This window comes from Betta splendens, chromosome 15 (genome assembly GCF_900634795.4).
Source record: "Betta splendens chromosome 15, fBetSpl5.4, whole genome shotgun sequence".
NCBI classification, from domain to species: Eukaryota; Metazoa; Chordata; class Actinopteri; order Anabantiformes; family Osphronemidae; genus Betta; species Betta splendens.
Genome location: NC_040895.2, coordinates 14,883,648 through 14,905,985, shown reverse-complemented (window position 1 = coordinate 14,905,985; position 22,338 = coordinate 14,883,648). Strand labels below are relative to the sequence as shown.

The 22,338-nt window shown below is 48.5% G+C and overlaps 1 protein-coding gene and 1 long non-coding RNA gene across 8 annotated transcripts; one reads left to right on the top strand and one right to left on the bottom strand.

Annotated features, from left to right (window-relative positions):
* Positions 1-167: 167 nt before the first annotated feature.
* Positions 168-22,174, bottom strand: phactr2 (phosphatase and actin regulator 2). 7 transcript variants are annotated; one of them, XM_055502486.1, is made up of 14 exons: positions 13,215-13,443; positions 11,949-12,035; positions 8,805-8,990; positions 8,195-8,266; positions 7,968-8,099; positions 7,135-7,380; positions 5,725-6,229; positions 5,435-5,613; positions 4,976-5,132; positions 4,647-4,702; positions 4,137-4,198; positions 3,798-3,935; positions 3,364-3,440; positions 168-3,177 (listed from the first exon to the last, which is right to left on the bottom strand). In XM_055502486.1, the coding sequence occupies exons 1-14, from the start codon at positions 13,255-13,257 to the stop codon at positions 3,162-3,164; spliced, it is 1,956 nt and encodes a 651-aa protein (XP_055358461.1). In that variant the 5' UTR covers positions 13,258-13,443; the 3' UTR covers positions 168-3,161. The 7 variants fall into 7 exon arrangements, with proteins under 7 accessions (XP_055358461.1, XP_055358462.1, XP_029031687.1 ...); XM_055502487.1 differs by lacking the exon at positions 13,215-13,443 and adding an exon at positions 12,605-13,122 and having other exon boundaries at positions 11,951-12,035; XM_029175854.3 differs by lacking the exons at positions 11,949-12,035; positions 13,215-13,443 and adding an exon at positions 21,960-22,174.
* LOC114870784 (uncharacterized) lies at positions 12,658-14,450 on the top strand. The gene is made up of 2 exons (XR_003788425.3): positions 12,658-12,788; positions 13,861-14,450. It is a non-coding gene; the product is annotated as an uncharacterized LOC114870784 (long non-coding RNA).
* Positions 22,175-22,338: the final 164 nt, after the last annotated feature.

The following is a 22,338-nucleotide window of genomic DNA, read 5'->3' as shown; positions in this document are numbered from 1 at the left end:
AATGTGCCTTTCAGCGAGTCTGCAGTATCTGCCTCCTGAAACGATCTCTAAATGATGTGAGAAGAGATAAGAGCTCAGTGGAAATGCACTTTTTCTTACACACTAATGCAGCACGTCCTAATTTATGATCTGCATCTGAGAGAACGAGAAGACAAAGGACGACAAAGCAGTTTTCCTCTAATTCTTTATATACAAAAACAATATACACAGTTTGCATGTAACAGTAGCGTTCTGGGATATATGACATTGTATGAGCTTAAGATCAACATTTTGTCAGATAAGTGTTTGGAGAAACAGTTAAAAGGTTTCATTCCTTTCAGTGAAATTCACTGCATTTGAATGTGTGACCCACAAATGCATCGATGAAATTATCTGCAGATCATCTGATTTAATACTCGTTCTATTTAGCATTTACAAGCATATTAATACACACAGATACTACATCGCAGCAATGCTAAATGTTTCCTGTGACATATTTATAGCTACTGTACATACAGCACAATACGGCTGCAATGGTAACAAATCCCGATATCTCACCAAACAAACACATTAATGAACAGTGAAACACTTTCCTAGATCTTCTTACAACTGCATAAGCTTTAACCTATTGAGTATATACTGCTTATAAATGCTAAATATGCTGGACTGAAATCAATTGTCTGGACTTGAGCCACTTGTAGGAAAATACAGCTTAACTCAAACAAATGTAGTTTTAATGATTACGATTATGTCCAAGTCTTAAGCAGCATCCTGCTTATTTTTGACTTTGGTTTGTCTGGGATGAACGTCTGAAAAAAAATAAACCCAAGGACCTGAGAGAATTATAAAATGTTTCTGATCTGAGTCATTATCCAGCGAATAGCAGCTGTTTTGCACCTGCAGATTCCAGTTCAAATTAAAATGGAGCAGAAAATGAAAAACCAAAGAGATGCATGATTACCAAAGACGTCTGGTCCATTGTCTGCTTAGTAAACAGGCACCTCTGGTAAATACATGTCAGGTATCCAACACAGAGCTGCTCTGAAACAGCACCTGCATGTAGATGCACTGTTCAATTTATTATCAGTGTCTGGGGACATCAAAATAAAAAACATCTACATCAAGGTCGAACTGGTAGTAAAATTGATTTCAATGTATATATGCACATGCTTGATATACACTCTGTACAAAAGAATCAATATATAACAACATAGATATCAACATGAATGAATACTGCTGCTTCTCTTCTGCTGTGCACCCTTTCATGTACAACCTCTGCACAAAACAACAAATAATAACACGGTGACTATTCGTAAGAGTGATGAGTGTTGTGGAGGCTGGAGGTCTATTATGAGAAAGCAAACCTCCGGACGTCAGCGAGCCGAGTCTGTCAATCAGCTGCAAAACAAACAAAGATGCGCATCCAGTGCCACGAGTGAGTAAGCCATTAGTTTGTATCCGCTTCGGTCCTAAAATACACGTAGGCACAGTTCCTTCACCCTGTGCCTCTGCTAAGGTGAAAATCTCATTTCAAAATATTTGCAACAAATCATTGTTAATTGATCCTCTTCAGCATTAACATGCATGTTGAGTATTTGATTTTGAATTCTTGACAGAGAATCTATGACTACAGCTAAAGATGAACAGCGATCAAAGCACCTCGTCGGTTCCACTAACAAACCTTAAAGCTGCACGCGATCCCCATCATCTGCACGTTACAACCACTGGAAATCCTCCTGAGTGTAGCTCAGTCATTGTGCAATCAGTTAGTCTGTATTTAGATTCTGCCTCGATAAAAAAAGTACTTAAAAAACCGAAGCATGCACAAATTAAAACTAGCAATCGAATATGAAATAGAAATACTGCATGCTGTTTTATTAATCTCAGATTATTTTAACGTGAATTATATGTGATGTTTAAAAAGGTCACACCTGAGCATTAAATTAATTAAATTAAAATTTAAGAGCTATTCAGCTGAAATGCTTGATTGTTTTTTGGCAAATTTGCCAAAATTTATTTTTTTATTTGATTTCTTAATATTTAATTTGCATTAGTTACTCAGGTTTTTCACATTTCTCCTGATAACTGACCGTAACCACAGGATGAAAAGTGCGTGCAAAGGTAGATATGGCTCCGTCCTGTCTGTGCACATCACAGGTAACAAATAAAGCTTCAACAACATGGAAATAGTAAATAAAGCACGTCTCCACTTTGCTTCAGTTGCGAAAGCCTCAGTGTCTGCATTTAGACAAAAGCACTTTACGGATTCTTTCTTAAAAAAAAAAATCAAGCATGAGTTTTCAAATAAGACCATGATACAGGCAGTTCCTGCTTTTCTTGGCACCATCTGACTCTGAGTTAGAGCTCTGGTCAAAAGCCCACAATAACAAAATGAACACACAAAAGAAAAACATAAAGTTTGGCTCTAAACACAAACGCCATTGACCTGATGAAGGTTTGAACTCAACTCTGGCAGCAATCTGAGCCTGAGGATAAGAGTTGGCTAAAACTGGAGAGGTTCCCATTGCACTTCACTATTAAAGCCTCCTTCAGCTTCAGCAGGTATAACTATAACACTCACAGTTTATTCTCCGTCCGTCCCATTGGGACACAGTGCCCTCTAGTGGCCGGAACATTTTAAACCTCTAAAGAAAAGGAAACGCAGCCTTCCTTACGGAATCACAGCCTTTCCTCCGCTCTGACATACGACACGGGCACTGACATCAGCACACAACCATCCAATCGCCCCCACTTCCTGTTCTAGGAGGATGTCCATACATGGCCACTGACAGCTGATGACAAGGCACACCTTGGCACGAGCACACATTCAAATCCATGGTACAATTGAGCCACATTCTCGGAGATAGTTCCCGTTTCTTTTATACAGAGCCTCTAATTAAACAGATTGAAGTAAACAGAACAAACACATCATTCACCAGAGCGTTCTGGCCATCCAGAATAAATAAGAGGTTGTAATCAGAGCACTGATCTGACTACAGACGTGTGCAAATGTTTCACTGGTGCCCATGAATGGCCAGACACACCTGAAGCACAAATACATGTTACTGGGGCAAAAGGATCCCAAAGCCAAGTGGACCGAGCCGTGCACAGAGGTTCTGGAGGCCCGGCAGCTGTGGACCACGGAGCTTTGGGCGCTGACGTCCGTCTGGCAGTGAGAGACCTTAGGGCCGATGGAATCTGGACAGAAACACATTAAAGACACGATGAACCTCACCTCTATCAGTGTCCTAGGACCCGAACAGCATTCAGGACGAACCTGAACCTGGAGGGAAATTGCTTTGGGGCCCCAGAAAAAAAACTGGTTTTATGATTACTACATGAAGCGCATTGTAGTCAGGCTGAGTAGTGGAGGACGCTGGATACCTGGTGAACTGCTTGCTGTCTTCATGAACCTCCATCTCTCGGCTCTTAAACTCGTTCAGCTCTTTACGGATAGCAGCCTGAGACACACACACACACACACACACACACACACACACACACACACACACACACACACACACACACACACACACACACACACACACACACACACACTAGCATTATGTTTATGATTATGATTGACAGGGGAGTGGACAGCTTAAGTCTGTGAGGGTTGGGCGTTTATAATTAATGGAGGGGATTTGCTCCGTGTAGCTGCAAGCACCAACAGCAGGGGGCAGACTTGCCACAGAAAACCGCCACCAGGCTCAAACACCAAACCGTTTTTTTTCCCCACTGACACTCATTCGCAGCTAATGCAACAACACTTTTGCACACTTTGGTATGAAATCGGGATTTCGTGTGACGTGCGGCACCTTGTCAGCAGGAGTCAGACGCGTCCAGGGCTTGTCCGCCCGCCGGTCGTAGTCCTTGGCATCCGTCACCTCCACGTACTCATTGAAACGCAGGATCCTGCGGGCGACGAGCTCGGCCACCGTCGGCCTCACGCTCAGCTACACACGAGACAGAACAGACTCTTATATAATAATGAATAATATCCACTTTACTACTTTACGCCACATGTGCTGTTATTCCACTAGGTGGCCTGCGTCAGCACACGGAGCATCTGTTCTAACTGATGTCTCACAGCGGAGCAGCTAAACATAGACTGTCAGTCTCAGTGTGTGTGTGTGTGTGTGTGTGTCTTATTGTACCTTTCTAGACAGTCTCCTTTTAATCTCCTGCTTGGCCTCTTGCTCCTCTGCTTCATTCTTTTCTGAAGGTAGAAAACCAAAGCAGGAGATTCACACCTACTGATGCTGCAACAGGCGTCTGCCACGATCTGTCATTAAGCTTATTAAAAGGTGTCCATAGGAAAACAAGTGGTGAACCTATGAGCTTTGATTTCATGTGGGAACAGGCTGGGATCTGTAAAGCTGATACGGCCCTCGTAAATATAGACACAGAGTGGAGTGTGTGTGAAGACATGGCCTGAGATGCTGCTTAACCCCGTGACCTCTAGTGGTTCTATGAAAGATTGAAATTCAAGCCATGTGGCATTCACACGCAGAAAGCAGCCACTTAGCGCTGCGTTCCCACAACCGACTGTGCACAACGTTTTTTTTAGTGTATTTCTTAGTATGATGAACGTAAAGGCATGTGTGCGTGCGTTTGCATTCTTCATCGTGACTCTATTTTACAGTTAAACGCCGTGTTCGACTCACGCTTGAGGATGTTTCTCTGCTCCAGCTCCTCTGTGGTCGGCCGTTGGCTCAGGCGCCTGAAAAGACAAATCCACGGTTTTGACACTTTTACAAAGCGTTTGCACCTCTTTTTGTTGTCAAGCCAACGCACCAGACCGTCTCCCTCATCTGGTGGAAGCGGACGAGCTAAACTAGCGAAGACGCGCTGCAGTGCATCATTTGTACTAGTACAACACCCACAACTACACCAAAGCGTAGTGAACAGTCTCTGCCAAGGAAAATTCACACCTAGCTGCATGCGTGTGTGAGTGTGTGTGTGTGTGTGTGTGTGTGTGTGTGTGTGTGCGTACCTGACTAGTTTGCAGCCTATCTGCTGGCGCAGCTCGTGTCGCTCCGTCTCCGAGCTTCGAGGCAAAATGTTCTTCTCCTCCAGCTCTTTCTTGCTGGGTCGGTTTCCCAGCTTGATGTTCAGGGTGTCTCGCCGTCGGATCTTGCTCGCCAGAGAACCTGCAGCGGGGGGAGGGGGGGGGGGGTCTCATTAACGGCTGGGTGAATCGACTGCAGGCCGTAACGAAGCATAACGGATTCACAATCAGTGCAAACTGCATAAGATGTGAGGAGTGCGCCGGGCTCTGCAGCTTTTAAAGTTCACGGTGTTCCTGCAACCGCTCAGCGATGACACATCCAGTGTGACACGGCTCTTTACAACGCTGAAAGTTTCCCGTTTGGGATGACGCGGCTGGTGAGGGGTGACCTCCCTGCATCGCTGGTTTAAATGTCTGCATTGTCAAAAAAAAATGGAGTCATACTGTTCGTGTACTCGTCTTCCTCCTCGTCCTCCTCCTCCTCGTCCCGGTACAGGATGGGTCCGTCGGAGTCAGAGTCGCTCGTCTGGCTGTCTCGCGGCCGGTCCGGGATCACGGTCACCTCCGCCTGGTCCGTTTTCACGCTGAGGCCCTGCGGCCTCTCAGCCCGTCCACTGGTTGACCTGCACAAAAAGAGAAACAGCACTTATGATATCGCTAGCGTCGCTAACTCTGTGGTGTAGAAGAATAAAGACAGGAAGCAGTGTTCACCACATCCTACAGTAGGTAGATACCTCGGGCTGTTCTGCACAGTGGACTCGGTTTCGCCGTTCTTCTCCTCTTCTGCTCCCTCCCTTCCTGTTTTCCCATGTGACCTGCTGTCTGCCTCCCCCTCTGAGAAGGATGTGTCCTCTGTGGCCGTGTTGACATGAGAGGGAGACTGGGCCGTGGGTTCCGGAGCCAGACCTCTCTGGGTCTCCTCACCTGCAGCCGAGCTGTTGGGAGGCGGCGCTGGCGAGGCCTGAGCGCCTCCCGTCTCATTGCCGGCGGCGTTAGACGGGTTGGGCTTGGTGTCTGAGGAGGGAGGCGAGGATTTGAGGTCTCCGGGCGGGTTGGGAGTCTCTGTGGGAGCCTTCTGAGTGGCGGAGGAAGAGGTGGGAGCATCTGATTTCCTGGTCCTCGTGTCCTTCCCATCAGATTGCGCTGCGGCGCCTGCCTCCTTAGAGCGAGGGCGGGGGGCGGAGGAGGCGGAGGTGGCTTTTGTTGTGCCTCCTGCCTTCTTTGGATGCGAGGACTTGGCTGAGGAGAAGCAGAAGCCGGAGAAAGTGAGAAAAGAAAAGCACTAAATAAGACTCCTTCCCCTCAGGTGCTCCAGTTTCCTCCCACAGCCTGAGGACATGTAGGTTACATAAACAAACGTCCGTGGGCGTAGAAGTGCTTCGGTCTATACGAGTTTATACTTGGTTCAGCATCCACTCCGTTCTCTACAGCGCTTCAGTTTGGAGATTTAGTGAGGTTTGAATGCGCTCAGACCTGAGCTGAAGTCGGTCCTTCAGCCGGTTGAGAAGCTCCTTTGTGTGCTGCTAAAGCAGCCGGAGGAGATGAGCTAAAAATGTCAAGTTAAACACTAACGGAGGAGGCGCCGATCAAAAACAGGCCTTCAGCCCAGACGTCACATGAACTCAGACGTGTTCAGCTTCAATATGCTGTGGGTCGTAAAGCGTGCGCTGGCCTTTAACTGCACAAGGCGCACGCAGTTCCTTAACCGGGTTCTAACCTCGGGACCGTCAGTGTGTCCACACAAACCCAAGGGGATGATCCGCGCTCAACATCAAACCATCAATCAGAGCTCTGGTTGTGAAAGTCATGCTTCCATGACCTCACTCGCTCACTCACACACTGCTCTTCCTCTCTCGGTCTTACAGACAAACACACACTTGTACAGGAAGGTGTTTTCAGAGCTTGACGACTAAATCCTCACTTCTTCTTTCTCAGAAGAGAGGCTGAAGCGCTTGACTGGAAATCTCTGTCATTTTCATGTGCTTCTTATTCATACATATGAACTAATAAGTGTATGACGTCAAGGCTTTTAGTCGCATGCGAGTCTGTGACGGAGACAGTGACACGAGCCCATGTTTCCATGCACGGTCGTAGGCGCTAACGGACGGCACCCCCGCGGGCTTCCGCCGCCGAGCTGGACTTACCGGTGCCAGAAGCGGCGTTGTTAGCGCTGCGAGCGTTAGCTTTAGCTTGTGTCGACGAGCCCGCCTTGCCCGCGGCCTTAGCGGGCTTTTTAGCCCCCGAGGCGCCGTCCCTGTGCCGGGCCGTGGCTGCGGCGCCACCCGCAGGCTTGGAGGCCGCGGGCGGAGCGGCGCCCTGCTGCTTTTTGCCCTGCGCCTCTCGGGGCCGCGCCTGGTTCGCGGCGGCGAGGGGTTTAGTATCGCGTCTCGCTGAGCAGGTCGGAGGAAGCAGGAGGGGAGAGTAGAGCGGTTACAGGTTAAGTGGGAGATTCAGAATGCAAAGAGATGCACACACAGCAAACATGCAGAAGAAGAGACGCTGGAAGCGGAGAAGTGACCTGGACAGCGACCTTCCCGACCTCCAGTACGTGTGCTCCGCTACGCTGCTCTGATTATTGACAAATGAACAAACAAATGGCTCAGAGGTCAATGCTAACAGGGTTGGGACTAAAAAAGCCCAACACTTAAGCAGCGTCAGACAGAAGAAGAGCGGCTGGTCTCCTGAGGCAGAGGGAGGCATTAGCAGATGGAGCTCCTGCTCTGATCGGACAGTGAAAGCACGCTGCTGATATAATGGGGATATCTATCTGAGCACATTAGACCCGGTCACGGATCCCACAGAAGATTCAGTGTCAGCCATAAAACTGGTGCCGATACAAATCAGTCCACGAGGAAAGGAGCGAAAAAATTAGAATGAAAATAGGATTAATACAGATTTCCTGTATTTACGTCCAACTGGCCCTAGATGAGAGGGCGCGTGTGATAAACCCACAGACAGACAGAACCAGAGCCGGTACCTGGTCTGTCCTCTGTGCCGGCGGTCTGTGTCTCCAGCGCGGTCTCTGGGGACTCGATGTCAACTTTGACCTCCTCTGATGTCACACTGGCCTTGGCGTGGCCGTTGAGGTTTTCACTGCTGACCGGTTCGTCTGGAGAGAACAACCGCTATGAGCTGCGTCGCTTTCATTAACCCCTACAGTTATTATAAGACAGAAGAAGAGGAGAAACCTGCAAACAGACAAACCTTCGGGGATGAGGACTCCCTTCCTGATGAGCTCCTCCCTCGTTTGCCTGGTGGAGATTTTTCTCTCTAGGACTGAAAAACAAACAAGATCAAAACTCACCAGTCATTTTATTTAGTCTTAACTCCACACATCAGTGTTGATGCTTAAAGTATTATTGAGCCACGATGCCCAAAACACTGTCAAAATCTATTGTTTCAAAATAATATTGACTTCTACCTGAATTTATTTGAAACCGCAGTACAAACATCACAGAATATATTATTTTAGACTGACAAGGATGTTAAAAACAGCAGGGGGAATTCAACATAGGAAACCCAGCAACAAACACAGAATGGAGAGCGACAGATACAAATCAGTTGCCACGAGCAGAAGGCGTCTCTGCTTCGTACCTCCTTTACTTCACAGACAACACTTCAGAAATGAATCAGCGAGAGCTACAAACAAACCGTTAGCGCTTTCCCTTTTAAAGCTCTCCTTTAAGCAGCGCTGCCGAGTTCAGCACAAACCCAAAAACGTAAGCGGTGATGTTGTGCAGACCCTCGATTAAAGCAGCATTCAGATAAAGCACAATGCACCTAAAAAGCCACGGGAACAAACACGACGTCGCACCTTTGGAAAGATCCTGGAACTTGTCGCTGGTTTTCTTCTTCCTCCACTTCCAGGGTTTGAAGAGTTTCCCTAGCGACGACAGCTTCCCTCGCTGCTGCCGCGATGCAGGTGCATTCTGGGTATTGCTGGCGAACTCCACCCCCACGTCGCAGCTGGCCAGTGAAGCAGATTTCTCCAACCCCTCAACTAGGAGATGAAATAGAGATCAGCATAACGACAAGTGACCCAAAACCTAATATATCATCTGGTGACAAAACTGACTGGTCCCATTATTGTTCCTGTTAGATGAAACACAGGATGTGTGTGACATCACACATTAAGTTGTGATACATTCCCATGATGACTAGCAATTTTTACTTTTGCTAGTTTGCTCTTTAGCACTACACCCCTAAATAGGGCACGTCAGGCCATAGCTGCTCTGCAAAGCCTCAGTCAGGCCGTTGAACCAGCTCATCATCATCATCCTCCTCCTCCAACAACACAGTGGGGCTTTTTCTAACTGCACACAGTCACAGCAGAGCGTTTGCTCACTCGTGTGTCAGGATCCCTGTGCTTCCTCGGCTCCTCCTCTTCCTGCTGAAAGATTAGAGGAGCTGTGTGAACCTTCTGGAAGAGCGCAGACCGTGTGTGTGTGTGTGTGTGTGTGTGTGTGTGTGTGTGTGTGTGTGTGTAACCTTAAAGAGGAAAGAAAGGTGGCGTGTGATTCCTCAGATTCGAGCACAGGAAGCTTTTTGTTTTTTCAGCTCCAGCTCCAGAACGCTGCTGAATAACTGGAACCTCCTGACTGCACGGAGCTCAGCCACCAACCTGAGGGCCCGTCTGATGAATCTGATAATCTGCACCCTCATCTTACTGAATCCATCCCTTCTGTTATTGTAGCTTCCAGGGCCTAAATGTAGTTGATGTGTCCTGTCTTGTCAGCTGGGACAGAACCCCCATGGAGCCGACAGCAGCTGTGCTTGTCCTCGGATCCTATTCATGCCTTTATAATTACACTGGTAAATGTGAACACGACAGTCCTAATGTCACCGAACCCTTGAAGGGCGTTGAAATTGATCTGCAAATCCAAAATGACCATCTTTTTATTTCTTGCCAAATACGATGCCTTTACTATAGTGCAGCCCTGCCACACACACACACACACAGAAATGAGAATGGAGGCATGGAAAACTGCAGTGCAAAGCCCACTGTACGCTTTCCCCAGACACCCATGTACTGGAGCTGTCCTCGCGTGCACACGCACATGCGCACACACACACACACACACACACACACACACACACACACACACACACACACACACACACACACACACACACACACACACACACACACACACACACACACACACACACACACACACACACACACACACACTCATTTCCTGTTCCTGTGTTGATATCAAATCACAACAATAGGTGCATTTCAGCAGCTGCTTTGTGCTGCTAATGATGGGAAAATCAAACCGGCGATTATCATCACCATTAGTCCAACAGCTAAAGCCCTGGTGGGAAACAAACAAGGACAATGCAGCGAGACAGAAAAGGAAGAAGCGAAATGAAAGTGAACGCGTGGACGGAGCGAACGACATTAACATCACAGACCAATCAGGCTTCTCCTCCTGATCAAATTAAAGCCGAGCTTCTTTACATTTATGTTTTAGGCTAATTAGCTTTTGGTTTGGTTCCCAGCAGGGGGCCTTTAAAGGGAAATGCTTTTTCTCAGCGGGGACAGGTCACGACTGAGCTCCTTTAAATGTCGCGCACTCAGTTACGGGTACTTTCAACGATCCGGTTTAGCGTCGGCGCAACCAGCGAGGCGCCGCGGGGGCCGAGCGGCGTCTGGTGCGGTTTGGCCGCCTAACAGAGTCTAAACACATAATCTGTCCCTTCAACGGGGCGTTTCGCTAAGTCACATCACACTCCATCAATTCAACTGTACACAGGTGAACTGTGACTTCATTTCCAACGTCTACAGAACAGTGAACAGCCCCACCCTGACACACGGCTGAAGAAAACTGTTGTGACAGGAAGTGACAGCATAAACTCCCATGTGTGACAATCCAGCTGAAACCTATTGCTCTCTAGCTCTGATTGCTACAACAGCACAGCTGTAAGATTTTAAAATCAATTTGTTACAAGTAGTAACTGCAAAAACGTCCAAAAAAGATAAAAGCCCACGTCCTCCTCAGCTCAACTCTACAAATGCTGACTCGTCAGAACCGAGGCCTTCTATCTGGAAACAGACGCTCGGAGGGCGAGTCCAGATTCTGACGCACAGCAGCTGTGATCGAAAACACAACTTGATGCGTAGCAGACGTGTGAATGGAGTCATCGCAAGCGGGATTTATTTAAAACACCGTAAAAAGAGACGTCGACGCTCGCCTGAAGAGCTCTGCACAGATTTTCCATGAACGCTATCGACTTCAAGCCTGAACTTATGTACGGGTTGTGACAAACGAAGTACGAGCCTTTTAGAAAACATGTGTTGAGGAGGAGGAGGAGGAGGAGGAGGGGAAAGGGTGAGGCTTCCTTCCTCCACTACAAGTCACCAGGGAGGGAAGAAGCGGACGTCATGCACAGAGGAAGAGGGATGGAGTGAGGAGAAGGGGCCAAAGGCAGAGACAGACGAGGAAACTGAGGTCCACAAAATGGAGATGTGAGAGGAGGAGGGTCAGGAACGAAGAAGACGAGGAAGACGAGCAGAGGCGCTGGACCGGAGCGAGGCCGCTTTAACACTCGGATCATTCCTTCCGAGTCGTTCTGCAGCGTGGGCCCGAAAACACCTCACAGCTGGTACTTGTAAGTGCTTGGACTAAATCACCAGTAACGCTCAAAAAAAAAAAAAAAAGAAAGAAGCCAAGAAAGAAGCCAAGAAGGAAGCCTCCGCTGTGGAGTGTACACCGCACAGCCATACAGCAGCTCATTAGGGCCCACAGGATATCAGCTGGTATCCTGATGAGGCCTCGGCAGAATCACTTCCTCCTCCCGCTCCTCAAACTGCCGATTCAGCGTTAATGCACGTCCCAGCATCGTTATGTAGCCGTGCACAGATTAATGCTGTTATTATAGCAGCCGCAGGGTCCTTACAGTCAGCCTGTGGCTCCACTGGTATTTACGTGCTGACGGCATCATGGAAACGCACACCTTTGTGTTCTGGCCTGGCGTCCCTCACGATCTCGTAACCCGAGCGCCCGAGGGCTTCTCCGTAAAGAATGTAAATACAGCTTTCCTATTCAAAACAAACAAACAAATGTGTAAAGGCCCACGGGCACATGTCTACACGCCATGGGTTTTTTATGCTGCAGTATGTAAAAATGTACCTTTTGTTCTGTGTTTTCAAAGAAAATATGTAAAAATCTAGAGTTTAATCAAAACAAAGTTGATCCTATCCAGTATGATACATTACATTCACAAATATCTATATGTTTAGGTGGGTATCAGTCCCGTCAGTCAGTAACTGGCAACCAGGCACGAGGATCACGGCTGCGTGAGGGCTGCTGGGTTTCTACTGCATCCGGTGGTTGTGTTCACGTTTGACTTCAAGTGTAAAACACCCAAAACCAGCAGCTCCCCCGTCACAGGAACTGAGAGTCAAAGACTGAGGTTACATGAAAAACAAGGAAGGAATCCCCCAAACAACCCAAACGAACGACTCAGAATGAAGCCAGAAGCAGCGGAAATGACCACGAACCTGGCAACTACGTGAAAACGTTATCAGAAACAATTGTTAAAGTTATAAAAGTCGCCCAAAGATTTTGGACAACTGTTTGGAAAAGAAAACGAATAAAATATCATCACCTCGATCACGTGACAACACACGTGAGGCTTCATGGGAACAGTGACAGTTGACCGTTTGATTGTCGAGGCTTCAGTTGTTGAACCTCGGCGCAGCAGGCAGTTTGCGGCGTTTCCTGTGACGGCGACCGTTCTGCTCGTTCAACTGGTCGACGCACAGCTTCCTGGCGCTTAGCGTCGACCCCAGGTCAGCTTCTGGCGAGCAGCTACGCGTCCCCCCGTCGCTTCAGCTGATCCCCTGCCTTCACGTGCCGTTAGACGACGCTGTAGCTTTAACGCAAGCCTCCGATAACGGCGTGTAGCGCGAGGAAGCCGCCTGTTTCTCTAGTTTGTGTAACGCGGCCCAGGCGATAATTTTAGAAACGAGGGGGAGATCTAATGATGCGCGCGCGTTCAAAATCATCTAGCACGCATCCACGCGCGGCGCGTGCCCGTGACTCGCTTTGGACGTCCCCATACATGATCGGACAGAAACGTTAAAGAGCGTAAGAGCAACGCGCAGACTTCCTGAATGAAGATAGCGGAATGTGTGTATGTGAAGAATAGAGGGAGTGACTGCGCGCGCGCGCGCACGCACGCACGCACACACTCGCTCACTCACTCACTCACTCACCGCTCGCTGTCTGAGACACAGTAGATACAGCTGTCTGACCCATATTCAGCTTCTCCGGAGCGCCGGGGCCGAACCGGGCCCCCACACCCGCGATCACGGACTTCTACCGCCGCATAAATCCCGCGCGCCTCCGCCGTCCGCGTTCATTGCGGTAGAAAAACTTTGCGCCCCGTGATGGCTGAGCGGCTGGAAAGTTGCTTCACTCGCCTACTGGGTCGCTACTACGTCGTAACTTCCCCTGCCTCCCTCTCTCCCTCCCTCCCTCCCTCCCACCGCCGCCTCCTCCTCCTCCGCCCGTGCGCAGCTGAAGAATGCCGCTCATTCCTCGCGCAGATTACAGGCGCTGCTGGGGTCAAGGGTGAAGGCGTGTGACACCCGCAGCCGCTGCTCTGCGCACTGACCGGGACAGGGAATAAACGGTGTGCGCGCGCGTGCGTGTGCGTGTGTGAGGTCTGGGAGAGAACAGCCACGATGGAGAGCCCAGCGATGGAAAGCAGAGTCACTACTTACCCATTCTCATTTGCATTTGTTAAATATTAAATCAGTGCAAACATGTATTTTAATACTCAACCCAAAGCATCCATTGATCCAGATGGATGAGGTGAAGGTGCAATTCCCCCTGAACGTGATGTTTTCTGACCCACAGGCTCAGGAAGACGACCTCCACCATCACCCACTGAGCCACAAAAGATCACGACTGAGTTGTCATCTTAGACTCAAGAAAAATAAAAACTATCTCTGCCTGTGGTTTCATTTATGACCTATATCTGCCATCGCTGTCAACAAGTTTCAAAAGCGTTTTAACTTATACACACAGATTTTAACTTTTGACAGAAAGTCTCTCTCTTATCTAACCTTATCCTCAGCTATGACGACCAAATGGTCAACCCCAGCTGCCGCCTAGCTTTAATCTAAGCCTATTTATAACCCTGACCCTCAGCCGAGCTTTAGAAATCCTGGTTTTGGTTTTAATGAAGCCTCCCAACACTGAGGGCTTAGACTGCCCCCTGCTGGTAACCACACAGCTCGGCGGCCTGCTCCTCAGGGGAACTCGGGCGTTTTGGTATTCTGCAATTCCTGCCCATTCTTATTGGGAAAGTCTTGATTCTGCATCATTGCCAATAAATATCCATAGGCGATTAAAGAAAAACACCACAACCTGTTCTGACATGTGAATAATTACACAATTTCGGAGAACATCTACTGTAAATGGACAATTAAGCCCAGTAAAACAAGCTTGGCGTGTGCAGTCTGCAAACTGTGAGTTATGTCATTTATGTGATAGACTTTGACCCAAAGTCTGTGACGGAAATCATGAGAAACCTCACAATCCACGTTTATTTACTCTTCAAAGCCCCATAAAACATATCAAGCCTTGTTTTGTTTGTGCTGTGGCTCCAGTAAATGAACCTTGTGGGCTCTGCAGACAGGGCGCATCGGGACAACCACAGTCTGCCAGACTGCCGGGGAACAAGGGGCCTGTGGAGAACAGGAAGGAAGCTGACGGAAGAAGACGGAAAAGGCGCATCACAGAGGACGAACACCTCGTTAGCATCGATGGGGCGCTGGTGCCATTAGCTTGTTGTATCAGTAACAGATAAATCAAGAAATCAACACAGGGCATGAGGCAGCGGGTCCTAATGACATCATTGTTTTTTATCATGTTCAGTATTTCTGTATTAAATCCACTACTGGATCTTAAACTACATGAAGCATTGATCAAGTGCTGCTCAGTTCATTTATCCAATCAATGCAGTGTTGCAGTGATTTTCAGCAGCTCTTCTCTTATTTATTAAAATGCACTTTCAGTTCATTTAGCATTCGCTGGAAGTCTCTGCTTTCGCCTTAACACACTGCACAAATTCACTACTGACCCTTTTGGCCACCAGGTTTATAGGCGCTTTACCCGTTTGCATCAATTACTGATCAAACAAATGCAGGTAAATGCTCCCTCTGGATTTGGCTCCAATCAATCTGCTGCTCTTACTGGAAGTCTGCGCTGGAATAGTCCACCCAGCATGAACACACGCTCGACGTTCCCCGTGCTCTGGGTCCGGAATTCTGGATCGGAAGTCGACGGGAACTTCGTCCTTGTGGTCACGGCTCTAATTAACAGAGCCTGACCTTTTTCCTTGACCGGAACATCAAAAGGGAAGACACGAGTGGAGGAGGAGGGCCAAACGAAAGGAAAGGAGTCATCAAATATTAAGTAGTAGCCTCAGCGGAACAAGGGGGTAATAATTGTTTAAGTGCTACTTTTCAGGGCCTTCTCTCCTCCCCTTGACTTATTTATTAAACTCTGCCATAGTCCCATAATATTGTCATCGGCAAAGTGCAAGGAATCTATGTGCATCTGAGAAGTTACAGAAGTTGCGAGAGGGAATAAATGAGAAAGTGATTTATATTGAGAGGGTGCGTCCACCTGCTGGTCCGCACGGCTGCACTGTCTGCTGGCACAGTCTTCTAAACTGGTGTGACTGGAGGCCAGAACTGGACGTCTCTGCACCAGAATAATTCGGACTCGAGCTGTCACAACAGTCGAGCGTGACTCAGCCGGCGACAGGAAAAACCAAGCTGAGCTGACGGGAAGCGGACATGGATGGTGTGTGGCGGTGTCGCGCAGCTTCTGTGGTTCTGATGATGACATCATGCAAAGGTTGCGTTGTCTCATCGTTTATTATCCAGAACATCCCCACTCAACAAACGTCCGCCTCTCAGCCTCTTCGGGCTGTTGTTGCCGTCGTACGGCGGTGCTCGCTGTCATTCCTCTTCCCGTCCGCCCGCCGGCCCGTCTGAAACCCGATCTCCTGTTTGTTGCATTCTGTTCGGCACAACCCATAATCCGCCATCACTGCTAAAATGTTGCCTATATGAATCAATAATTGACATCCTGCCAGACAGGCGGCCGGGGGAGGCTGAGAGCGAGCGGGAGCTGAGGAGAGGCAGACGGCGAAAGAGGGAGATATTGACGGCGTGGAGCGGGGTCTTAGAGAGGTGCACAGTGGCAGGAAACGTAGTAACAGCGGCTATGTTTAGACGCGCCTGATAAGAGGACAGTGGACGGGGCGAGTAAACAAACAGCAGCGAGCCCTCGCGTCGACGCCTCCATATTCATCTATATAAGGTCACATCTGCACAGATTTACCCGAGAGTCGCAGTCAGCTGGAAAAACAGCTGTTCTAAGCACGGCGGCCGCGTCCCGCTCGGCTCAGGACGACAGACAGAACAGGGCCGGCGCCGCTGGACCCGCCGGAGGCCGATCTGTTCGGAAAAATCTAATTATAAGTGCAACAACGCCATCTCCACCAGGGGAAGCCATCATTTGATTTAAATAGGTACTTTATGCAAACTGGGTAATGAACACGCAGATTTGTTTGCAACTTGCATAACTTCATGTAGGTGAAGGACGTGAACTCCAGGTGAACTGTTTAAACATACACACAGATTCACCTCAGGTCGTGTCCTAAAAGCATAAAGGAACTGTGAGCGCTGTGAATGACATGAACAGAACTCCACGGGCCGGCGCTCTGCACACACGGCCCTTAACGTGCACGCGTACGTGTGAGCGCTCCCAGATGCCGCTTTGACTTGCAAAACGCTGGTTCCCAGAGTCCCACGGGCAGTAACGCGCTGTCCATCTATTCACCTTTCACCCGTCAACGCGGGCGAACTCACGCCCGGCGTTACATTGGATTGAGCGCCGGAGACAATAGGAGAGAACGAGGCCGGAGAGTAAATCACTAGAGCCCACTTTCTTTATTAACACGCGGCCACGGGGTGTTTTTAACACTGTGATATATTATGACAGCCTCTGCAAACAGTAATTAAACTATATTAGATAACACAGGCCCGATATAGCCGGCCTGCTTCCTGACGCCCAGCGTGACACCGACAACACACTGTTCTATCACTGTCATTTAGTCTAAAACAACAAAGATGGCTTCCACCTGGCGTTACTGGTTCCAGTAGCTTTTTTTTAATTCTTCTGAGTCCTGCAAGAGACTGAAATGCAACCATACGACTTCAGCACTGACTCGTTGTGGGTCATAAGTATTTCCAAAAGTGTCATTGGAGGAACTTGCACACGCAGCAGATCACAAGCCTGGTTAAGTGAAGACACGGCCGATCTTAATGTTATTAAGCGCTCCGCCTGCAGCATTAGAATCTTATTAATATTGCACACGGTGGAGCTGCCCGTGTCTTTAAAGCAGTGTTCCTGGACATAATGCTTGTCCGCGTGTTGCTGTCACTGATATATGAGAAATGTTTATGTTAAACCTGCTCCAGTCCTGCAGACGCATGACAATCATCTGTCTCTGACGACAGCTTTCAGAAGCTCGTAGACATCAGCGAGAGTCACACGTCTCCTTTTAAATCCATTACAGCAGTTTGTTGAAGTGAGTGGTCTTTACAGAGCCCACACACACACACACACACACACACACACACACACACACACACACACACACACACACACACACACACACACACACACACACACACACACACACACACACACACACACACACACACACACTGCTGTGATCAGGCTGTAATCCACATACCGGGCGTAACAGCAGGATTTGCAGCCTGTTACCTGTTTAACAGGTGACGTTAAAGCTGCAGCATGTGATCAGAAACCGCCGACGCACCTTCAGCCGCGGCTGAAGAAAGTCGAAAAGTCGCCCGGACGACGCGGGCGCGGGCGACGACGGGCTTTATTTAGAAAGAGGAAACTCACCGTCATGTTCCATGGCTTGACCCCGGGAATATCACCAGCCGAGTGAGTTGATCCTCACGTCTTCCCGACACACCATCTATTTGCCTCCCTCCCTCCCCCGCGGACTCCTCTTCCTCCCTCGCTCGTCTCCCTCGTCTCTACTTGGCTCGACGCTGCCTCGCTTCAGTTTCTCTCTGCTGTCTGCTACTCACTTACCTCCTTCTGCCCCCTCCTCCCTCCCTCCCTCCCTCCCTCTTTCCCTCCCTCCCTCCTCGCTTGCTTCAATAAAGAGCATTAAAAGTTAATGTTTGTTTCCATCTCAGTTCCTGGTTCCCCCTCTCTCTCCCTCAGTGTCTTGTCCTGCATTTATCTCCATCCTCCTGCTTGTCAGGTTTTTCTACAGTCCTCTGGCTCCAGTCTCGCTCGTTGTTTTCACTCTCCCTCCTGTGTCGAGGTGTAGCACACAAGGAGAGGAGAGTAAAGGAGAGGGCAGCCGTGCCTTAAGCACATATGGAGTCAGTCTTACTGCAGGAACGAAGCAGATGGAAGGCGACGGGGACGAATGCCGTATGCATCAGAAACAGCATGTCAGCACAGCTGCTTTAACATAGTTTCTAGTGTTTCAAGTATTATTTTTAAGTCATTCTTGGCTCCGTTGCTTTTCGCTCATAAATTTGTGTTTTCTTCAAAACACGTCCATTATTATCCCTAAAGACATGCAATTAGATGGTGTGGGTGAGAGTCAGTACGTATCTGTGTCTATGCGGCCCTGTGATGGACTGGGGACCTGTCCAGGGTGAACCCCCCTCCCCCTCCAGCCATTCATTTTGTCCAGTATATTATAAATAATAGTTTTCTCCTGTTTTCAGTATCATTTATCTTGTCTGTAATCTGTTTTTTAAAATTAATCTGGCACAAATGTTGATTAAATCTCCCCCAGTACTCGTGCTGTATGTACTCAGCCTCATTAAAGGTGCTGTAGCATAATGTTAACATCCTGTCAATTGCTGTTGAGGCGTTTCAACAAATATTAATAGAGTTAAAGGCTTATTAAGTAACTGCGGAGAGTTACTGATAGACAGATGGAAGGGGAGAGAACTGCACTAAGTGAGACTTTGACTTTTGATGCAGTCCAACGCAACAGCTCACAGCGAGTGAGAAGAAAAACAACTGGCTCATCAACTCAACAACACCCACCCACACAGTTGCACAGAAAAGAAAGCAAGTGGCTAAGAAGGCACGAAAGCACCAGTACCTCAGCAGGTCAACGGTATTTAAAACAATTATACCGCTTTTCTCGCCATTAAAAGGTGAGAACGACGCGCGCGGGAGAGGCCAAAAAAAGAAAAAGAGCGCCGCGTCCGCCGCTGAGAGTGTGATTAGAGGAAGACGTCCGTTTCATGAGCATTCGAACCTAAAAACAACTGGCCTAAAGCACGACTGGACAATAAAACGGCACCAGCTGAACCACAGCCGTGCGTGCTGCAAACAAATAACAGCTTCAGGCTGCCATCGAACGTCTAAACTGAAAAATCACAGAATCCATACGTTTACAAAAGGTTCCCGCCGCTAAATCAGACTCTGACACTCTTATGGGCACGTTTGTCCAGATTTAGACCCAAACACGACAGAGCGACGCTTGAGACCGTTCCCGTCGGGCTTCGTGTAAACGGGAACTGTCTCCACTCAGACCCACTGCCACTGGAAAGTAAACTGTGTATTCTAGGGAAATTCAACGCATTCGAGCGCGGCTGCACGGCTCCGGGGCTCCACGTAGGAATTAAAGGCCTTGTTTATCAGAGTAACAGCTGAGGGCGGCGAGAATATGTCCATCTGCAGCAGCTCCCGACACGCCGGCACTTTTAATTACTCGCCGGGTGCCTCGGTGGTTGTCAGGGCAGCTCCTGCGGCGGCTCAGGATAGACTGCGTGGGCGAACGCTTGTTCTCTACGCTGCGGCGTATTTAACAAGTAGTTGTTGCCGACTGCCGGGGTCTGTAATCAGTGTTATTTGGAGGAGAGGCCCACGAGGAGCAGGCGGACGCCCCCCCGACGCTCCCGCTCGTCTTCCCAAATCACCCGGCGCTCACGCGTCTTTGTCTCCAGTTTTCCCTCGTCCCCATCAAACTGTCTCCTTCGCTTCATGCCCTCTGACTCTCCTTCCTCTGCCCTTTTAGTCTCTGATTCACTTCTTTTGTCACGGTCTATTTTTACTTTTTGGCGTACCCGTCTATTTTCTCCTCTTTTTTCATGTTCTTTTCTCTATTGGTTCCATTCGTCCTCCTTTTCGCTGCCTGTCTAATCACAAAAGCAATGCAGCGCCCATCTAGAGGACAGCATGCTATTTACAACGCGGCATCTCAGCCCACGCGGCACTTTTTCACGAGCACACATACAAATGTAAGTCTGATTGCACAAGTCCAGTACAGACACCCATGAAGGCGCGTTCGCATCATTTTACTTTAAAATGATGATAAGCATAAAAGCACAGAGATCTTGTGCCATCTTTTTTTCTGGTTCTATGTCAAAATCAATGAAGTGGGTTCTGTTTAATCAGTAAATTCAAAAGGGTTTATAAATTTAGCAAAACTGTGTTTATGGTATTGACTGAGATATTTGGTTTTATTAGTTTTCAAATAAAAACCCTATGATCCTGGAAGGGATGAATGGGTGTTACACATTTTTTCAACTTATCTTTTAGAGTCAAATGTGAACATGTAGAAGTTGTGAAGAGTCTGTTTTTCCATCTTGCTGTAAAAGGGTGGATTAGCTCCCTCTGTTGCTGGAATTACAAGCAGCTCAGATTATTCTGAAACATCCAACGAACCACTATTCAGCCTCAGGCTGTGGTCTTAATTAAAAAAAAAAAAAGAAAACTAGGACATGTCAGTTCAAAGTGGCAGGAAACAAAAACAGCCGTGCACATCTATTATCAACGACCATTTCCTGTAACTACAAGTAAACACAGGCACAAAAGCAGCAACGCGTGATGAAAGTATGCAAAAATTAACACAACTGAATGAGGCTGCAGCACAAAAAGCAGTTTGTTGATGCTTTCCTGCCAACATTAAACGCCAGCCTGCGACTTGGCCTGAGAGCAGCGCTGCAGCCGGAGCCCCGGGCAGAGACACCGAGCATAGGAAGTGGTGCTAACCACCTTCAACAATCCACCCGTCTGTCAGGGCTGAGCAGCTACAGGCAGCAGGAAGTCAAACTATGACACTGACATTTAAGTTAGACGCTGAGCACAAGAGTGGGTTAGCGCTGTGGCCGTGGGTTTACGGTACCTGAGAAACCGTTTCATCCGTTCCAGGACACGTTCAAGTCTCACTGACACCATTTACACAACGTTTGATACACGTTTATAATCATCCTTCTGTGACATTATGAACCTTTCTTTGCTTTTTCTTTGTCTCTGCTTCAAGCTGCATGTTTTGCAGCTGACTCACTTGGATGTTTCCGGGTGAAATTGGCCCTAAATAATAACCGCAGAGTAACACACCTTCTTTATGAAACGTACTGTACAGGTAAATCTCCAGGCAACCTGTTATGCGCCATCTGGGCTGCAGTAAATACAACGATGTGAACTGTGAGGGAACTGGGAGATGGAATTAGCGTCCATTCTATTGAAGGCGATAAAATTGAATTAAGAGACAGTTCACGATGTTAAATGGATGCAGTGTGAACTAATAATAAAATGTGAAAAAGGAAAATGAGAAAGCGTTTGTTTAGGAGAGCAGGAAGCTGCTGCCGCCGCTTTACTGGTTCGAAAAGTGTTCGCAAAAACCACCTGGTATCGTTCGCGACCACACAGTATTAATGCAACTTTAGCAGTTTTGTCTGAATGAATTTCAACAACCTCAATAAAACGTGACGGACGCTGCCGTACTTCTGATGATTAAACGGGGTACTAGAAGTTGCCCAGTCAAACCCCATAAGACTAATTTCCAGACAATTGAAATACTTGATTAATGACTGTGTGGATGTAGTTCTGGTCATTGATTACTGTGGCTGGTGCTGCGGTACCTGAGCGGGCTCCCCGGAGCCGGAGCAGCACTCTGGAGCGAAATCCGGAGGTGTCACTCTGAGAGCGGAACCTGGGCAGGGGCCACAGCGAGGAAAAGCGCCTCATCTCGCCCTGGGTGTCGGCTTCGTCCTCCATGGCCGCCTCCTCTGCCATCATCCCGCCGGGCGACGGCTCGCGAGTGCGCACGGTGTCACGGAGAGGACGCGCCACACTTCACGCGTATGGCGGGCCCCAACATCAGCCGCGCCTCCGCCGCGCCCTCCGCTGCTCCGCTCCAGCTTCACTGCAGCGCACGCGCTCGAGAACGCCCCTCGGCCACACAGGTTTCCTATACGGAGTGGAACAAAGGTGACACGATCTCTAGGGGAAACTTTGTGA